The sequence below is a fragment of the Castanea sativa genome, chromosome 4, assembly GCF_040712315.1.
Source record: "Castanea sativa cultivar Marrone di Chiusa Pesio chromosome 4, ASM4071231v1".
Classification (NCBI taxonomy): Eukaryota; Viridiplantae; Streptophyta; class Magnoliopsida; order Fagales; family Fagaceae; genus Castanea; species Castanea sativa.
This window is the reverse complement of record NC_134016.1, coordinates 1,410,514-1,430,336: the sequence shown is the minus strand read 5'-3', so window position 1 is coordinate 1,430,336 and position 19,823 is coordinate 1,410,514. Positions and strand designations below refer to the sequence as shown.

Sequence of the window (19,823 nt, the reverse complement as noted above, 5' to 3'; positions counted from 1 at the left end):
GTGACTAAATTTGAAAACGTTAAATTCTTTTTGTATGTTTCATGTCAACATTGTGAAGACTACAGAGCTTACACACCACAAATATTTGACTAGAACAATGATTCTTTCACCGAAAGGAGATGTCAGACAGTCTTATATTGTACTAGTATTAAAAGAAAATTAAGTGCATGATAAGGAAGTCCGGGAAGACTTGCCTATCAAAGTTCTAATTGGTTCAAGTTTCCCAATTAGTGTTTAGAACTGGCCTCTCCAACAATAATAACGACCCATTCAGTACTAGCTTGCTTCTTGATTAAATACACACAAACCTTCCTTGACTGGATAGAATGCATGGCGTGGTTAACCTATTACAATTATTAGAACTGTTTGCTTGACAAAAAGGATAAACTAGCGTAGGGGTATAATGACTCCATCCACAAGTGTCAAGGTTGTTGGTTTTTCGGAAAATCATGTTATCAATTGTTATAGCCTAACAGAAAGCTGTATAAATAGCCATCCCAATGTAAATATACCAAGCGAGGGGTAGCTCTGTATCAGAGACATTGGTTGACTGTTCTGTATTGGTTATAAAATTGAAGACTCTTGCTGACAGCAGCCATACAATTTGTCCACCAACAGAACATTAGGAGGTACGGGGTTCAAGGTTCAACTGATAGACTAGTGATAGCGGTATCTTTTGTGGAGCCTTATATGACCAGAATAATTGAGATGGATAAGCACGGATAATTTTTCTTTTGAATGGACAATGCATTCACATAAACATTGAACTTTATGTTTTAGTCATCGGGAAAATGAGGAAAAAAAAGTGAATGACAAACAGATAATAGCAAGCAAACATAACCCAAAAGCAAATTTTTCTACATATATTTCTCAAGGAAAAAGATACAACTTTGTATGTCATGCATCAATTGGACTACCTACTTTCTACCTAAACAATTTCATTTGAGGTACTTGCTGTTGCAATTTCCGATTGCCTCAAGATCTCAGAGTCATTTGTGATGCCATATCTCTCCCCAAGAGTTCTTATTGTATTGTACAATTCAAACATTGTTGGCCTTTTACTTGGAAAAGGGTTAAGACAGGTACATGCAATTCTAAGGAATTCAAAAATTTCACCATCAAATCCTCTACCAATCAGAGATTTATCAATGACATTGTAGAGATCAGATGAAGTAGTGAAAAGATGAGTAATCCAATCAACCAAACTCCTATTTGAATTGTTCGAATAATTGTTGATTTGAATGTGTTCCTTTCCTATAACTAGCTCTAGAAGCAGAATTCCAAAGTCATACACATCCTTTTTAACAAAACCCAAATCCCAAACCCCAAAGTCTACAAAAGAGCTATTACTTGAGTGAGTGCCATTTGAATCAATGAACATTATTCCTTCAGAACTTGATATTTTTGCCCCTCCAAAATTTGATATCTTAGGCACAAAATTATTATCAAGTAAAATAGAGTTTGAACTCAAGTTCAGATGTACTACTCGAAAATCCCACTTCTGGTGAAGCCATGCTAGGCCTCTTGCTACCCCAATTGCAATTTGAATCCTCAAAGACCATTCCAAGATCCTATTGTTGCCTTCCCTTGCATATAGCCAATCATAAAGATTGCCATTAGATATATATTGGTACACTAGGAGCTTTTCTTTCCTCTCTCTGCAGAATCCCAAGAGGGGAACTATGTTGTTATGCCTCAATCTGCCCAGAGCCAATAGCTCACACTTGAATTTTTTGTCAAATGATTGACAACCATGTAACCTCTTAACCGCAAGGATTGAACCATTTGGAAGCATTGCCTTGTACATCACCCCAATCTTTCCCATCCCAATCGCATTGTTTGTGCAGAAATTGTTAGTTGCCTCTTTGAGTTCTGTAAAGTTCATTCTAATAACCATTCCCTCCAGCTGAGAATTCTGTGGATCGAATAATTTGCCACTCTGAATTAGTACTAATTTGAAATTACAACCAAATTTATCACATGGATGTTTCTTTTTAAGGGGCTATATGATTGCATTATTTTGATCATTATTTCACTTACCATTTTGTGTAACGTGCTATATATTCGTGAAAACAAACACTAAGTTCTGCATATGATCACAACTTTCCATATTATTTTCTTATAAAACAGTACAAAATGAGGTGTTAGACTCAAAACCTGTAGACAGTAGTAGTTCCAGAATTTTTTTTTTCAAGGTGGCTATTAAAAACTTAAATTATACAAAATCTAATAAAAAGAGAACTTCATATATTGACAAACACACACATACACACACACATGTAAAGTCCTACAATTTTCTTATTTTGAAATCGTTGTATGTTATTCTCATCATTGATGCTATAAGCTATATCTCTTTCAAAATTTTAGTTCAATAAATTTTTTCCTAGACGTTTTCATTTTGTTTGTAAGGGCTTAATATACTATTAAGAGGACTAAAATTTAAGGACAAAATTTAGTTACAAACATAATTGTAGCCTAAGACTACAACTCTCACTAAACAAATTAACATGACTACATATTTTTAAAAATCTAACCGTTGAATTGCATGTTCTTTAGGTTCATAAAATATGTGTCAAATTTCATGTCAATCGGATATAAATTACAATTTGATCCATAAACTTAATTTTTTATGTATAATTTTGAACTACAAAAACTTAGAATGTAAACAGTTGATTAATGACATAACTATTAATTCTTTTTTATCTTTTTAAAATTTTGTAAGTATAAAGAATATAGAAAGAAAATATAATTCAATGATGAATTTGATAGAATTTACATCCAATAAAAAAAAAATTCAATCGAGTTATAACCTTAGGCCCTTAAAGATTTGTGGTCACCTTAAATTTTTTTAGGGTGGTCACAAATTTTTTTATAAGGGTAAAAAATCATAGAAGGGATTAAGTGATGCACCTTCCTATGTTTTAAGGAGAAATCACCTATATTTTTCCGAAAAAATTTAAAATCAAAGAATTGAAAGAAGTTAATTTCTTAATTTTCGTAGTCTTAGAGAGTACCTTTTTGCTCCCTTCTAGCAGGAGCCCTTTAGTTGGCGGCTGGTTAACTTGATCAGCTTCTTCAATCTCGTTCTTATTACTTTGCTTGTCGTTCATGCAAGCCACATAATGGGACCGGAACATAAAAATAGTTATTACTGAAACTGCAGAAACCGCGTAACCAACTTGAAACCCACCTTTGAATGAAAAATCGAACTTCCATCTTTGCTTTGGAGTTGGACAGGGTTCCAAAGGCGCTCCACAGAGTTTCGTGTTGTTAGCAAAGCTATCGGCTGTACAAGAGAGATTGCCAAAGTCAGGGACAACCCCTGACAACATATTGTTAGAGACACTGAATTGTTTCATACGAACGAGGTGGCCTAATTCCGGAGGGATTTCACCAGTTAGATGGTTGTGGTCAAGTTTAAGGACATTTAGATAAGTGCAATTGGATAAGCTCTTTGGAATTTCGCCAGAAAATTTGTTGCTGGAGAGGTTGAGGGTCGTGACACAAGGGACTAACTCTGCTATGTCAAATGGGAGGGGTCCAGAAAGCTCATTATTGGAGAGGTCTAACCCTGTAAGACTAGTGCAGTTTTTGATGCCCCGAGGGAACTGGCCCCTGAGCCCCATGTCGCTTAGTCTGAGATTTAAGACCTTATTCTCATCGGGGTGCCAGCATTCGACCCCGGTAAATTTGCAGATGAAACCTTCGGTGTTGTTATTGAAGTTCCATGAAGTATTAAGATAGCCGTATGGGTCTTCAAGCGAATGTTTAATTGACTTCAAGCAGTCGATATCACTCTGTACGCCATTGCTTATTTCAAGAATGTCTAGAAATAAGCAAGCAAATATGTGAAAAAGAGCTGCGAATACTCTGGCATTAAGAGTCATTTTGCTTTGTGAGTGCTTGGCAAGAAACGAGAGAACTAGAAAGCCATATATGTAACTAATTAGAAATAGAAAGATAGAAACAAAATCTGGAGTTACCAACATATCACAATATGTTAAGAGTTGCAACATATTAGTATATTACACACGAAATTTCACAACCAATTAATAGGGTAAAAAGAATGGCCCTATTGTAAAGTAACCTGTAATTTAAAGCTTGCAAAAGTCAATGGGCTTAAGCCAAGACAGAAAAAGGACGGTTGGTTCCTTGTAATTTCTGTAGAAACCTCTTTTATATATACATATTAAAAAATTTGGATGGTTGTGCTTTTGGCCAAGTATTAAATTTTAGATTTTAGTCCATAACGTTTTCAAGAATTTTTAATATAGGTAGTGATTCTCTCACGCAATTTATTTCACATCTTCCATACAAATAAACTTTAAATATGTATACTACATTCTTGTGTTTTTAAAATTTGTATATCACTGCATGCAATTGTGGATATGGTGTACAAGTGTGTGAAAAATGGAGTATGAGATAATTTTTATCATTTAATTATGATCATAACATTAAATCCATAAATAAAACGGCTAATAAATGTCACATAAGCTCAAAACAACGACGTAATTTTTTAATACTTGCAAGTGGGAACTATACATGTTCAACTCATTTTGTAATTTATAATGTTGAAAAATGTTATTTAGATCCATGAGTGCTCTAAATGCCCTAAAACTGGCTGAAAAATTCTATTTTGACCCCAAATAATAATATAGCAGTTTGGTTATTTTTTTTGGTTTAGGTTTGGTTTGAACAGTTTGATGAACACCTCTACATATTAAAAATGTGATAACTAATCTTAAGCATCATCAAGTATAGTTTGCAGTATCTTAATAACTAAACAACCAAATGAGCTAAAAATTATTTAGAACCTATTTGCGTGAGCTTATTTTCATTTTAAAGAGGACAAATAGCTTTTGAAAACATCACATTTTTAAGGAATAATTGTACTTTTACACAATAAATCAAATAAATTGATAAAAATACGTTCATCTAAATACACTATAAATAAGTAATGAAATGAACATAAGCCCTAAGTAATTTTCTATTATAAATTATTAGAATATGAAGTTTCCATGAATCATGAGTCTTATAAAGCCAATGCAGGTTCCCATTTGAACAATAAACCATATATACTTTTTCAAAAGCACAAAGAAAAGGGGGAAGCTATCTAACTTTGTTTTTCAGATGGACCGCGTTGAAAGTTGAGACTTTGGTTGGCTTTGTGGGAATTGGGAGATTGTTGGAGTACAGGTCATTGAAGAAACTACGAAATCATATGCAAATCAGCAAATGCAAAGACTATTTCAGCTAGAAACTTCATAGTAAGATCATGTTCCTATACTTATCCGGACCGTTTGTGAAATCTTTTGGGCTTTGTTTTTGTTTGGGCCTAGATAATGAATGGGTAGTCTGAATTATGAATGGTTTATTCAAGGCTTTTGACTCAGAAAAGCAGCCCATTAGATATCTTTGGCATAAATAATAATAATAATAATAAAAGAGTGTGTCGTCTAGTAATGGATTATCGGACCCATCAAAATATTTAGGAAGAATTTTTTTTCTTTTTGAGAAACATATATTAAGGAAGAATAATCAATCTAAAATGGCCCTATAATTTAGTTAATGATATTTTTTTTGTTAAAGGCAAAAATAAAGTGAGAAGTCTTATAATTTAATGGCATGATTTGATCTCATTTATAAGGAGAATTCAAGTTAAATTCTCTACCTCTCTTATTGTAACAATTGAATATAAAAATAAAAGTTAAAAGAATAATTTAATGTTTTTCAAGATTAAGTGAAGTGCTTGCATTATCGAAATACACATTTCTCAATTTGAGAATTTAATATTAAAACACTTAAAAGCAGAATGAATCACAAAAAAACAATAATTTAAAACTCAAAATATTAAAAAACAAAACCCATAACACGTGTCAGCCACACTTTGTATGTGAGTTATCATGATTTAAAAAAAAAAAAACATTTCAAGTGAAAACAGAGGATTCTAACACTAAGAGGGCATTTGGATTGCGCGTTTGCGCGTCCACGTCCACATTTGAGTTTTTTTTTTTTTTTTTTTTCACGCGTGTCTTTCACTGTTCATTGGCCATGAACAGTGATTTTAGGCCAATGAACAGTAATTTTTGGCATGAACAGTTTTTTTTACACATTTAAAAATTATTTTGCTACAGTGTCTTCAGTTTTCAGTTTTCAGCAATAAGTTCTATCCAAACAGACCCTGAATGTCTATTAAAAATATTTAGGAAGTATTACATCTTTAAGGACATCTTGTCCCATTAAAATACTCCATTCCAAAGTAGCTATGGATCATTATATATTCATTGACTAAATCTAACGGCAATGACAATGTAATCTAGTAGGAGCAAAGTGCAGTAATTTTTTTGTAGTGACTCGTGTTGCATAGACTAACTATGAATTTGTTTTTGTTTGTTTGTTTGTTTTTTCTTATAATTCGATAATTAAGGATGAAAAATTTGAACTCTGAACATCTCCATTATTATCAAAAGGAAGAAAAAAACATATTTTGTTTGTTTGAAAGTTAAACTTCGAAAGGGAATGCAAATTGTTAGCACGACTTGCTTTGTTGGGCTTTCAATTGTAATTGAAATGGGCCTAAGCCCATTCCCAAACTCGGATATAATGTTGCTGGGCTCTGTAGGAGATGGACACGGATATAGGCCTATGTAAAATGTTCCCCTCCCCCTTATTTGCTTCTTCTTCTTTGTAAGTAATTTGTTTTAAGAAAACTTAGTTAAATAGATTATATTAAACAGGCATGTTGCTATTGTAATCAATTTTACGAATTAAAACATTCTAAAAATATTAACACTTAATACAAATTACAAATTAATAATTTTTTTGTAATGTCCAATTGTCCTTTACAAGTTTACAACAAACCAGCTTGATAAATAAATCCGCTTCATATATTCAATAAAAAATATAAAATAAAATAAATCCGCTTCATAGTTTTTACGGGTTTAGATCAGTTTTTTTTGTTTTTTTTTTTGTTTTTCAGTTATGAACTAAAATACTAGCTGACAGCCATAGAAGTTATCCACCAATAGAATGTCAAGATGAATGTACTTTATTTCCACAGGAAATTAATATCAATATTTTTGGCAATTTGACCAAATTTGCAAAACACAGATATCTTCGTGAGTATAATTAATCAATGACAAAAAAATAATGGAGGACAATTTTTTTAGTGGACCGTGCATTCACAAAAGAATGAAACTTTGTGTTTTATTCGTAATAAATAAATCTAATATAACATTCTTTTAATTCTGTTTCTCAGGGGCAATGATGACAAAAAGACCGAAAAAGATTATAGCAAGCAAACATAACCAAAAAGAAAATCTGTTTTCTGATTTTTCTCAACATAATTTTGCACTTTGTATGCAATCCTTCAATTGGTCTATGTGATTTCTAACCAAATAATTTCATTTGAACGTACTTGCAGTGCCAATTTCAGATTGACTCAAAATCTCAGCCATTTGTGATGCCATATCTCTCCCCAAAAAGACTTATCGTATTATACAATTCAAGCATTGTTGGCCTTTGAGCAGGAAAGGGCCTAAGACAAGTACATGTAATTCTGAGGAACTGAAAGATTTCACCATCAAATCCTCGGTCAATTAAAGGTTTATCAGTGACACTGTAGACATCGGAAGAACTTGTCAAAAGATGAGTAATCCAATCAACCAAACTCTCGCACAAATTGTTTGGATAATTATCGATTGGATTGAGTTCCTTCCATGGAATTAACTCAAGAAGTAAAACTCCAAAGTCATAGACATCCTTCTTGACAAAACCCAACTCCCAAACCCCATTGTCTGCAAAAGAGCTATTGCTTGAGTCAATCTCATTCAAAAACATGAACATTGCCCCTTCAAGAGTTGATACTTTTTTACCCCGCCCCCCAAAAAAAAAATTGATATCTTGGGCTCAAATTTTTTATCAAGTAAGATACAATTTGAACTCAAGTTAAGATGGACTACTCGAAAATTGCACTTATGGTGAAGCCATACTAAGCCTCTTGCTATCCCGATGGCAATTTTGATCCTCAAAGGCCATTCTAAGATCTTATCATCGCCTTCCCTTGCTTGTAGCCAATCATAAAGATTGGCATTCGATATATATTGGTACACTAGAAGCTTTTCCTTCCTCTCTCTGCAGAATCCCAAGAGAGGAACTATGTTTTTGTGTCTCAATCTACCCAGAGCTAAGAGCTCACTTATGAATTGATTCTCAAATGATTGACAATCATGTAACCTCTTAACTATAAGAAGTGAACCATTTGGAAGAATTGCTTTGTACATCAACCCAATCTTTCCCGGCCCAATGGCATTGTCAATGCTAAAATTGTTAGATGCCTCACTGAATTCTATAAAGTTCACTCCAGTAACTTTTCCCACCAATTGAGAATTCTATGGATCAAACAATTTGCCATTCTGGATTAGTACTAAATTGAAATTCCAGCCAAATTTATCACATGGATGTTTCTTTTTAAGGGGCTGTATGATTGCTTTATTTTGATCATTGTTTCACTTACCATTTTGTTTAATTTGCTACACATTCATGAAAACAAACACTAGTTCTGCATATGATCACAACTTTCCATATTATTTTCATATAAAACAGTACAAAATGAGGTGTTAGACTCAAAACCTGTAGATAGGGGTGGTTTTAGGATTTTTTTTTTTACCTAAGGTGGCCATTAAAAAACTTATATTATACAAAATCTAATATAAAGAGAACTTCATATACTGATAATAAAATAAAATAAAATAAAAACCAAACGCACCTATGAAGTCCTACAATTTTCTTATTTTGAAATCATTGTATGATATTCTCATTATCAATGTTATAAGCTATATCTCTTTCAAAATTTTAATTCAATAAAATTTTCCTAGACTTTTTTTTTTTGTAAGGGCTTAAATTACTATTAAAAGGACCGAACTTTAAAGACAAAGTTTAGTTACAAACGTAATTATAGTCTAAGATTGCAACTCTCACTAAACAAATTAATATGACTACATATTTTGAAAATTTAACCATTAAATTGTATGTTCTTTATGTTCTTAAAACACGTGTTAAATTTCATGTCAATCAGATGTAATTAAAATTAGATCTATAAAATTATTTTTTATGTATAATTTTAGACTACAAAAACTCAAAATTTAAGCAGTTGATTAATGACATAACTTTTAATTACTTATTTTTTATCTTCTTGAAATATTGCAAGTATGAAGAATATAAGAAGAAAATATAATTCAATTACGAATTTGTCAGAATTTACGTCCAGTAAAAAAAATTCAATGAAATTGTAGCCTTAGGCCCTTAAAGAATATTTGTGGCCACCTTAAATTTTTTTAGGGTGGTCGACGATGTTTTTTTTTTTCCATGGTAAAAAAATCCAAAAAGGGATTATGTGTTGCACGTTCCTATGTTTTAAGGAAAAACCACCTATGTTTTTCCGAAAAAAATTTAAAATCAAAGAATTGAAAGAAGTTTCTTAATTTTCGTAGTGAGAGAGTACCTTTTTGCTCCCTTCTAGCAGGAGCCCTTTAATTGGCGGCTGGTTAACTTGATCAACTTCTTCATTCTTGTTCTTAGTCCGTCGCTTGTCATTCATGCAAGCCACATAATGGGACTGGAACATAAAAATAGTTATTACTGAAACTGCAGAAACCGCATAACCAACTAGAAACCCACCTTTGAATGAAAAATCGGACTTCCTTCTTTGCTTTGGAGCTGGACATGGATCCAAAGGCACTCCACAAAGCTTATTGTTGTTAGCATAGCTCTGGGCTGTACAACAAAAGTCACTGGCAAAGTAAGCTCATTGGAATTTCGCTAATTAGATAGTTGTCGTCAAGTTTAAGGACATTTAGATAAGCGCAATTTGATAAGCTCATTGGAATTTCGCTAGAAAACTTGTTACTGGAAAGGTCGATGGTTGTGACTTGTGACAGACAGGACCAAACATTCTATGTCTAATGGGAGCGGTCCTGAAAGTTCATTACTGGAGAGGTCTAACCCTGTTAATCTTTTGCAGTTTTCAATGCCCCGAGGGAACTGGCCCCTGAGCCCCATGTCGCTGAGTCTGATATTTAAGACCCTATTCTCATCGGGGTGCCAGCATTCGACCCCGGTAAATTTTGCAGATGAAACCTTCGGTATTGTTGTTGAAGTCCCATGAACTATTAAGGTAGTTGTAAGGGTGTTCAAACGAATCTTTAATTGACTTCAAGCAGTCGATATCATCCTGTATGCCATTGCTTATTTCAAGAATATCTAGAAAAAAGCAACCAAATATGTATAAAGGAGCTGCGAAGATTCTGGCATTAAGAGTCATTTGCTTGTTAGTGCTTATCAAGAAAGCCAGAACTAAAAGGCCATATATGTAACTACTTAGAAATAGTTTACCAAAAAAAAAAAAAAAAACTACTTAGAATTAGAAAGATAGAAACATATTAAATGTTTTGGAAGACTTGGCTGTGTATCAAAATAAGTTAAGAGTTGCAACATATTTCATACAAAAGAATGGCCCTATAGTAAAGTGGCCGTAATTTTCCTAGTCATGTGGTCATACCCCGTGAAGAACGCTAGTAGGTAGATAGTATGTGTATAACACCCAACTTGGTACAGACTACATGAGACTTAAATTAGATTTAAAATAATAAGATTACTGATAATTATCATCTTTAATGAAGTTCTGATTGGGAAAAAAGAATTGCTCAGAGATTGCATTAATGATTTTATACACTAACTGGACAAGATATGTGATCACTTGGTTCTTTACATAATTTCAAAATCCCCTTATAATTCATCGGCACTAAATGTAATGGCAGAACTCAGCAAGGATCATTTATAGGGTCATCTAAATCATATTCAAAAAGCAAATTGCAGTTTGACTCCTCGTCAAATATAACATTGATTATCACTGATTTCATCATCATAAAAATCATTTAATAAATCCTGTTCTAGACCAGCGCCTGCACTTTTCCTGGACAAACCCCTACTCCTATCCAGTACCCCTTGCCCAACATGGCGTACATATATTTCCCTGATTTCTACAAGGGGTATATCTGCAAGAGTTTCTGACGGTCGTAGGCTTCCCTTAAAAAACTGTCATGAGTGTCATTCTTAGAGATGTTAAATATACCAGATGGTCATTCAAACACTTTAGCAAACTTCTGGGGTAGGGCCAAAGGCTTATGTAGGTTGCTCACATTCATACACTCATTTTTCAATTATGCAGTAAAGTGAAGAAGCTCATGAAACACTCCAATGCTCTTCTCGTATACATCTGTGTCGAGATCCAAATGGGAGACATCAGAATCCAGAGAAGTATAAGGGAGGCTTTGCCACTCTTTCAACCTCCGTGCATTTTATTTTTCAACCCAAAACCTCTCGTGAATCCAATCAGAAAGGCTAAGCAACCATATTTCATGTCTTCTTCCTTCTGTTGTAAAGCTGCATTCTTTTACAATTCGGAGACAACAAGGCCATCATCCTAGGATAAGAGATTCAACCCAACACAATCGTTGAGGAGGTAAATTAAAGCGAATAACGCAATTGACAAGATCCATCCGATTTTGCTTAACGATAATGAGCTCTTCTTGGTGGAGTTCCAGTACTTCAGGAGTCAAGTTAAACAAGGGACATGAGTGCCCCCATTGTCAAAAACATGAGACTCATGATAAAAAAGGGCATCTCCTAAGAAAGGTGAAGAGCTAAAGACCACGTGGAAGAAAAAGTTGTCCATGATGGCATGCAAGGTGGTATAAAGGAACACAACACAAAGGAGTTCAAGAGATCATGGAAAAAAGAAAGCAAGTCACTCTAAGATCTCTCTCACCAGCCACAACAGCATCTAGTGCCCTATCTTTCACCCATCTCAACTTTACATAAACAAGACCACACTTCTGCTCGTAATTAAATTCTTTCTTTCATCCCTTGACTAAACCAAACCATCCAGCCATACCAGAAAACACGCATTTCACCATTTACTTCTAGCTCAATACAATGAGTGTTTTTTAAGCATAAATTCAAACACCTTGTGGGCATAAAAATAAAAACTGGCAAAGGCAAGGATGACATTGGCATGATTAATGAGAGCATTTAAGCTCCAAAAGAAATAGTGTTGTTTTCCTATAAGAAGCCATTAGTAGCAGGCTCTTATATTTTCAAATAATGCTGTCTCATGAATTTTTATGTTCTAATTTTTGAAATCATATTGAGCAAACTTTTTATTTTTATTTTTATAGAGTTTCAACTTATAATGTTCGTTTGTGTTAATTGTATTTATTATTATCAAACTAAAATATTAATCAATTTTTTGTGTAGGCAAAAATTGAACCTAAATCTATTATATAATTATCATAATTTTACTGATTGAACTAATCGAAATCATATAATTAGCAAACTTTTTTTTTTTATGCATAATTAGCAAACTTGATCCACGTAAAAAGATAAAAAGCCGGCAACTAAGCTGAAGCGTAAAGACGATAACGAAGTACGCCAAAATGAATATGAGTTTCGTATACTTGCTTTTGTGGTAGCTTATTTGCTAAGCGAAACGAAAATTCAAAAAAGGAAAAGTTAACTTATTTCTTTATTTTATAAAGGGGGTGATAAAAAGTGAACTGTACAATGGGAAACAAAGGCACATGTGATTAAGGCATAATACAACCAATAAACACAATGGCGTGATGGCTTTTGGAGTTCGTACAGTCAAAGAAAAAAGAAATAGCAAAACCTCTAACTAAAGGACTATCTATAAAATAAGTCTATGATGTCTGAAATTTGTGTATATAGATTAATCTCTTATTTTAATTGTTAGTAACTATGAATTAGTTGTTTTACAATTGTTTATTTATTTTACGGTTGTTTAAATTTTAATATATTCTTTATAACAATTACCATTATTTATAATTTTATTAGTAATATTGATTAATATTTTTAGTTATTATTATTATAGTCTTTTGATTTTGCTCTCTTAAATTAAAATCCTAGCTCCACCGCTAGGGGAAGGAAGGACGAATAGAGTAGTATAGACTAAAAATAAATTAATTTAAAACTAATTCTACTCTACTCCCCTCAATTCAAATAGAACTAGGTATTTCGCGATACCTAAGCTTGCTTAGTGAAGTTATGTGGGTATCTGTTGTTTATCCCGTAGGGATGGTAATACTCACTGGATTCTGATCTGATTATCCACGTAAGTATGTTCTTTGCTGAAAGTAAAAGCAACGTGCTAGACTAGTAGTGGCAAAGATCTACCAATAGAGACCAGCCAAAGTGCATCTAGGTAGTTGGAAATTAAAGCAACCAAAAGATAAATTCATGCACGATAGCTTTTGTCTTTGTTTATTTCTTGTCGTAATCACCTATTATTCTCTAAACTCTAGTCTCTCAGTCTCAGCGGCAATGTCAGACAACAACGAGTTAATTCAATGGGAATTGTTACCTTCAGAGATTGTTACCAATATTTTGGTTCGCTTACCTATCAAATCCATAATTATCTGTACCTGTCTCAAAAGCCTGGAAGTCTCTAATTCAAAACCCCACTTTCATTTCAACCCATTTCCACCACTCCCATAACAAAAACTTGCTCTTCTTCAACCTCTGCTCAAAGAATCAGAAAGAATTCTACGCATTACATAACGAAGATGACGAACCTGATTTAACTCCACATGCCAGCTTTGATTACCCTTCCCATGTTCCAGACCCTGATGCAAAATTTCGTGTGGTGGGTACTTGTGATGGCCTGCTCCTCAGCCTCTCCAACAATTTAACCATGGATACCAGCAGATTATGCTTGTGGAACCCTTCTGTTAGAAAGTTAGTTAATCTTCCTTTAACCAATTTCAGTTCTGACGCGTGTATTGGGTTTGGATTTGATCCAAAAAATAAAGATTATAAAGTGGTGAGAGTAATCAAGTTAAAGGAAAGACTTGATTTTCAGATTTACTCACTCTCCACTAGTGATCAATGGAGAATGCTTAGGGTTGATTTGGCTCCCATATGCGCTTGTTGTCATCATGAGCCACATGCATTCATCAATGGGGCTCTGCATTGGGTTGCTTCTAGGGTTACTGATAACGAATTTCTTTATTTTATTCTGGTCTTTGATTTGGGTGACGAGGTCTTCCGTCATGAGATACTGCCACCAGAACCTATAGGTCCCACGGCTTTTGTTTCCGTATATAAGGATTCCATTGCCTTGATTCAAATGGATTATAATCGTAAACTCCATATTTGGGTGATGAAAGAGTATGGTGTTGAGTCCTCATGGACTAAAGTTTTAAGTTTAAACATTTCCAATCAAGGTTTCTTCGATTTAGAGGACATACCAAGGGTAATAGGTTTTCGCAGGAATGGCGAGGTTGTATTAAAATTGGATGGAGGACAACTCATCTCGCAAGATTTTGAGAGTAAAGAGAATAAAGATCTTGGAATTATTGGATATAAGCATACTTTTGTTGATCCTTATGTGGAGAGTCTAGTTTTGCTTGACAAAGCTTCCAATGGGGTAATTACATACTGAAGAAATTAAAAATACGTAAGATGCATTTCCTACTTTTTATTTTATTTTATTTTATGGATTTTCATTTTGTTCTATACATGTACTTAGCACTGATCATATCATACATTAGATATGAATATATACAATTCGATATTGCACTATTCTATCAATTATTCTTATTACTGATGGATTACCTTAATTAAGTGGCTTTATCTTTAGGATAAATAGCTTAAGATAGTTGAGTACATGTCATTTATACTTATATTCATTGTCCACATTTAAAATTTTCTTTAAATTAATAATTTATTACTTACATAAAATAAGTGGTCAATGTTGGCCATCAAACTTGAGCAAGCTTGTTTATTAAAAGAAATTAATTTAGTTCATGTTTCCTACCACTTTTGATCTACCATGTATACGTAGAAGTGATCAACTTTTTCTTTGCTGGCAATTTTATGGTGATAGGTGATTGTTTAAGTTCATGTTTTCACACTTATATTAAACGTTCTCGTTGTATTATTCATCTAATAAGTTTCTCATTCTATCGACTTTAATATGTTTATGCTAAAATTCTTCTTGTACATTTTTATAAAGCAAATGTTAATTGAAAAGCAACTCACTAGTAAGCATTGCTTGCTTTGGGTGATTAAGATTGAAATGACCTGTTTATACTCCTCTTTAGGAACCATTTTGTTATCTTTCCTGATTATAGCTTGCAAAGTGAAGTCAATGGGTTTAAGTCAAGACAGAAAAAGGACGGTTGGTTCCTTGTAATTTTTGCGAACGATACATGTCAGGCAACACCTTTTTTTATATATATTTATTTTTAAATTTGGATGGTTGTGATTTTGGCCCTAAAAGTATAAAATTTTATGGCATGTTTGGTAAACAGTTTCAATCTCATATTTTTATATTCTAAACAATTTTACATACATTTCCACACACTTTTTTACCCACACAAATTTCAAAAAATTACAAAAATCTCATTTCAAACTACTCTACCAAACATCCCTTTAGATTTTAGTTCATAATGTTTTCAAGAATTTTTAATATATTAGTGATTATCTCACACAACTTATTTCACATCTTTCATATAAATATGTACATTACATTCTCGTGTTATAAAATTTGTATATCACGTACCATTCACCACATGCAATTGTGGATATTTTGTACAACAATACAAGTGTGTGATAAATGGAATATGAGATAATATTTATCAATTAAATATGATTATTTCATTAATATCCCCAGATAAAGCAGCCGTTAAATGTCACATGAGTTCAAAACAACGGAATTTTTCAATTACAAAATACAAATCGTTTTGCAAGGTTTGTTGTCTTATGCCCTGTATCATACATCAAGAAAAGAGTATTGGGCCTGTTGTGTTATTGCACTTGCCCTACACTCACACTGCTTGTACTGTTGTACTATACAATACACACATATAACGTGCCTATAAAAAGACATTATCTGGTAAAGTTTTACATATGGTAATATACTATGTCATTCAGTCTTCAATACTCACAAAGGGGAATTATATATGTTCAACTGATTTTGTAATTTATAATGTTGAAAATGTTATTTAGATCCATAAGTGCTCTAAATGCCCTAAAACTGGCTGAACAATTCTATTTTGACCCCATAATAATATAGCAATTTGGTGAGGGTGATTTTGCCGGTTTAGGTGCGATTTGAACAGTTTGGTCAACACCTCTACATAAGCTAAAAACAACGTAATTTTTCAATTAGAAAATATAAATATATAGTTTTGCAAGGTTTGTTGTCTTATGCCCTGTATCATACATCAAGAAAAGAGTATTGGGCATTTTGTGTTATTGCGTTTGCCCTACACTCACAATGCTTGTACTAAACAATACACACATATAATGTGCCTATATAAAGGCATTCCTAGTAGAGTTTCACGTATAGTAATATCTTAACTACTAAGTCATTCAGTCTTTAATACTCTCAAATGGGAATAATGTTCAACTCATTTTGTAATTTCTAATGTTGAAAATTGTTATCTAGATCCATAAGTGCTCTAAATGCCCTAAAACTAGCTAAAAAAAAAAAATTCTATTTTGACCTCAAATAATAATATAGTAGTTTGGTGAGAGCGATTTTGCCGGTTTAAGTGTGTGGCTCGAAGTTCGAATAATTTGGTGAACACCTCTACGTATTAGAAATGCGATAAATAATCTTGAGCATCATCAAGTATAATTTGCAGTTTCTTAATAACTAAACAACCAAATGAGCTAAAAATGATTTAGAACCCATTTGCGTGAGCTTAGTTTCATTTTAAAGGGGACCAATAGCTTTAGAAAATATCACATTTTTAAAGAATAATTTTACTTTTCCACAGTAGATAAAATAAGTTGATAAAAAATACGTTCCTCTAAATACACAATAAATAAATAATGAAATGAACATAAGCCCTAAGCAATTTTCTATTATAAATTATTCGAATATGGAGTTTCATGAATCACGAGTCTTATAAGCCAATGTAAGTTCCCATTTGAACAATAAACCATATAGACTTTTTGAAAAGCACAAAAAAAAAAAATTGTGGAAGCTAGGCTAGTCTAACTTTGCTGTTCAGATGGACCGCGTTGAAAGTTGAAAGACTTTGGTTGGCTTCGTGGGAATTGGGAGACTGTTGTGGATGTTGAGTACTGCTCATTGAAGAGACTACAAAATCATATGCAAATGCAAAGACTATCACAGCTTGAAACTTCATTGTAAGATCATGTTCCGATACTTTCCGAACTGTTTGTGAAATTCAAATCTTTTGGGTTTTGTTTTTGTTTGGGCCTAAATAATGAATGAGTAGTCTGAATTATGAAAGGTTTAGTCAAGGCTTTTAACCCAGAAAAGTAGCCCATCAGATATCTTTAGCTTAAATAATAATAATAATAATAATAAATAAATAATAATAAAAAGAGCGTTTGGTCTAGTAATGGATTATTGGACCCACCAAAATATTAAGGAAGAATAATCCGTCTAAAATGACCCTATAATTTAATTAATAATATTTTTTTGTTAATGGAAAAAATAAAGTGAGAATACTTATTGTAAGAGCGCAAATTGGATCTTAAGCCCAAAAGGTAACAGGATTAAGGCCCAATGAACCCAACACAATGAATTTGCAGAGAGTGGGTTGGAAACTAGGTTTTAATGAGTTGAAAAACAACTATAGTGGATCCAAATGACAAGAAAAACCAAGATAAACAGGTTTTATGCAAAATAACTCTTTCGAGGAGAATAGCTCTTGTATGTATCTTTCTTAAACTTGGTTACAATTTCAGTTTTTGTTGCTACAGTGTTTTCTATGCAAATTCTTAGATGAACCTCCCCGTTCTCCTAGAGGATTTCTTACATTATATAGTCTCTTTCAACTGATCTTAGTCTTCCATTTGTTGATCATTTAGGCCACTACTCAAGTGCTTGTCCTAGCAGACGCCTTCCCAAATCTTCTGTGAATTGCGGCAACCAAGACAGCATTGTTCAGGGACTTCTCCACATAAATGCAGTCAGAAGGTTTGGTGGGGTGCAATAAATATGGTGGCAGCTACCATCCCTTTAGACACGCTAGGACTAACCTTCTTTCTGAAGCTCTTCCTCTACAATGCAACCTCCTTTGGTAATGTGTCATCGATGTGGCCAAGGCTTGCCATCCTGGCCTTGCCATCCGAGGGTATGGTCTACTCGGAACTGCATCGGCCTCCTCAGCATCAGATATGACACGTGGCACTGTTACTTTATTAAATTTCTGCCCCACACTTGTAATTTAGTGGCATGATTTGATCTCATTTATTATAAAGAGAATTCGAGTTAAATCATCTACCTCTCTTATTGTAACTATCGAATATAAAAATAAAAAGTTAAAAGAGTAATCTAATGTTTTTCAAGATTAAGTGAAATACTTGCATTATCGAAATACACATTTCTCAATTTGAGAATTTAATATTTAAACACTCAAAAGCAGAATGCTTTATACAAAATATTTATAAAAAAAATCCACTAACTCATGTTAGCCACACTTTGTATGTGAGTTATCATCATTTTTTTTAAAACCAACAAAAAAAAATTTCAAGTGAAAACAAAGGATTCTAACACTGAATGTCTATTAAAAATATATAAGAAGTATTACATTGATGAAACCTTCTGTGGTGTTGCTAAAGTTCCATGAATCATTTAAGTGCTTGTAAGGGTCTTCCAGTGCAGGGACAAAACTATATATTGATTAGGGAGCCAATAGCCCCCTTAAAGTTTTTTTAATATTAATATATTAATAGGTACTAATTTTAGCAATTTTGTTCAATAAAATTACATTTTACCTCATTAATAATGCCATCAATTCTTTTAAGAGTGATGTTATAGCCACACACTTTTTTTTTCAACATTTTTACAAATTATTGAGGTAACACTTATATCACTTTTTACTTATCAATAATCACTTACCACATTAACAATTTGAAAAAAAAAATTGTAGATTTAACATTTTTCACCTTTTAGAGCTCATAAAAATTAATAGATTAAATCTAAAACAAAATATACAAGTCTAAAAAAATTAGCCCAACAACAAAAACTACCATTATTAAAGTAAAAAAAAAATTAAGCCCAATCAATTTATTTTGCTTAAAACAAATAACATGGCCATTTAAAAAGTGACTGTCGAACCGAGTATCAGTAAAGTAGTTGGGTTAGCTGAGTCAATAGACATGTCGGTCAAGAACGTAAGCTAGTAATCTACTAATGGACCATCAGACCTAATTTTACATTTAAGGCTTTGGACCCAGAAAAGTAGCCCGTTGGAAAATTTTGGCATAAAATTGAAAAAATAAAAAATAAAACCTAGACTCTAAAGCAGTAAAGCATATAATCTACTTAGGGGTGTCCACAAGTCGGGTCGACTCGAGTTTAGGCTCAACCTCGAACCAACCCGACTCTATTGGGTTGAAGAATGGCGGACCCGCCGCCAACCGCGAAAAACTATTGGTCGAGTCGGATCGAGCTTGAGTGAACGGCGGTTGAACTCAACTCGACCGAAAGACTGAAAACAAAAATGAAACTTAGTACAAATTTCACAAATCTATAAACCCAAATATCAGTAACCACAAATCCAAAGAACCCAAATAGAAATAGAGGGAAATAATAGCAAATCTAAACTTGCATGAGACTAAAACTAAGAAATAAAGACTGTTACTTACAGATTGGTGATGGTGCGATGAAGGAGATTCGTAGCTCAGCGATGGTGGAGGTTCGAAGATCTAAAGATTCAGAGAAACGATGGTGTGATGAAGGAGAATCGTAGCTTAGGGAT

The 19,823-nt window shown here is 33.1% G+C and overlaps 1 protein-coding gene and 3 pseudogenes across 1 annotated transcript; 1 reads left to right on the top strand and 3 right to left on the bottom strand.

Moving 5' to 3' along the window:
• Window positions 1–928: 928 nt before the first annotated feature.
• On the bottom strand, window positions 929–4,004 carry LOC142630267 (probably inactive leucine-rich repeat receptor-like protein kinase At5g48380). Its single transcript, XM_075804250.1, has 2 exons — window positions 3,015–4,004; window positions 929–1,915 (listed from the first exon to the last, which is right to left on the bottom strand). Exons 1-2 carry the CDS (start codon window positions 3,987–3,989, stop codon window positions 929–931), a joined length of 1,962 nt encoding a protein of 653 aa, XP_075660365.1. The 5' UTR covers window positions 3,990–4,004.
• Window positions 4,005–7,378: 3,374 nt separating this feature from the next.
• Window positions 7,379–10,321, bottom strand: LOC142630608 (probably inactive leucine-rich repeat receptor-like protein kinase At5g48380; annotated as a pseudogene).
• Window positions 10,322–10,820: 499 nt separating this feature from the next.
• Window positions 10,821–12,075, bottom strand: LOC142631416 (uncharacterized; annotated as a pseudogene).
• A 1,323-nt stretch (window positions 12,076–13,398) lies between these two features.
• Window positions 13,399–14,606, top strand: LOC142633155 (F-box/kelch-repeat protein At3g06240-like; annotated as a pseudogene).
• The last annotated feature ends 5,217 nt before the right edge of the window (window positions 14,607–19,823 follow it).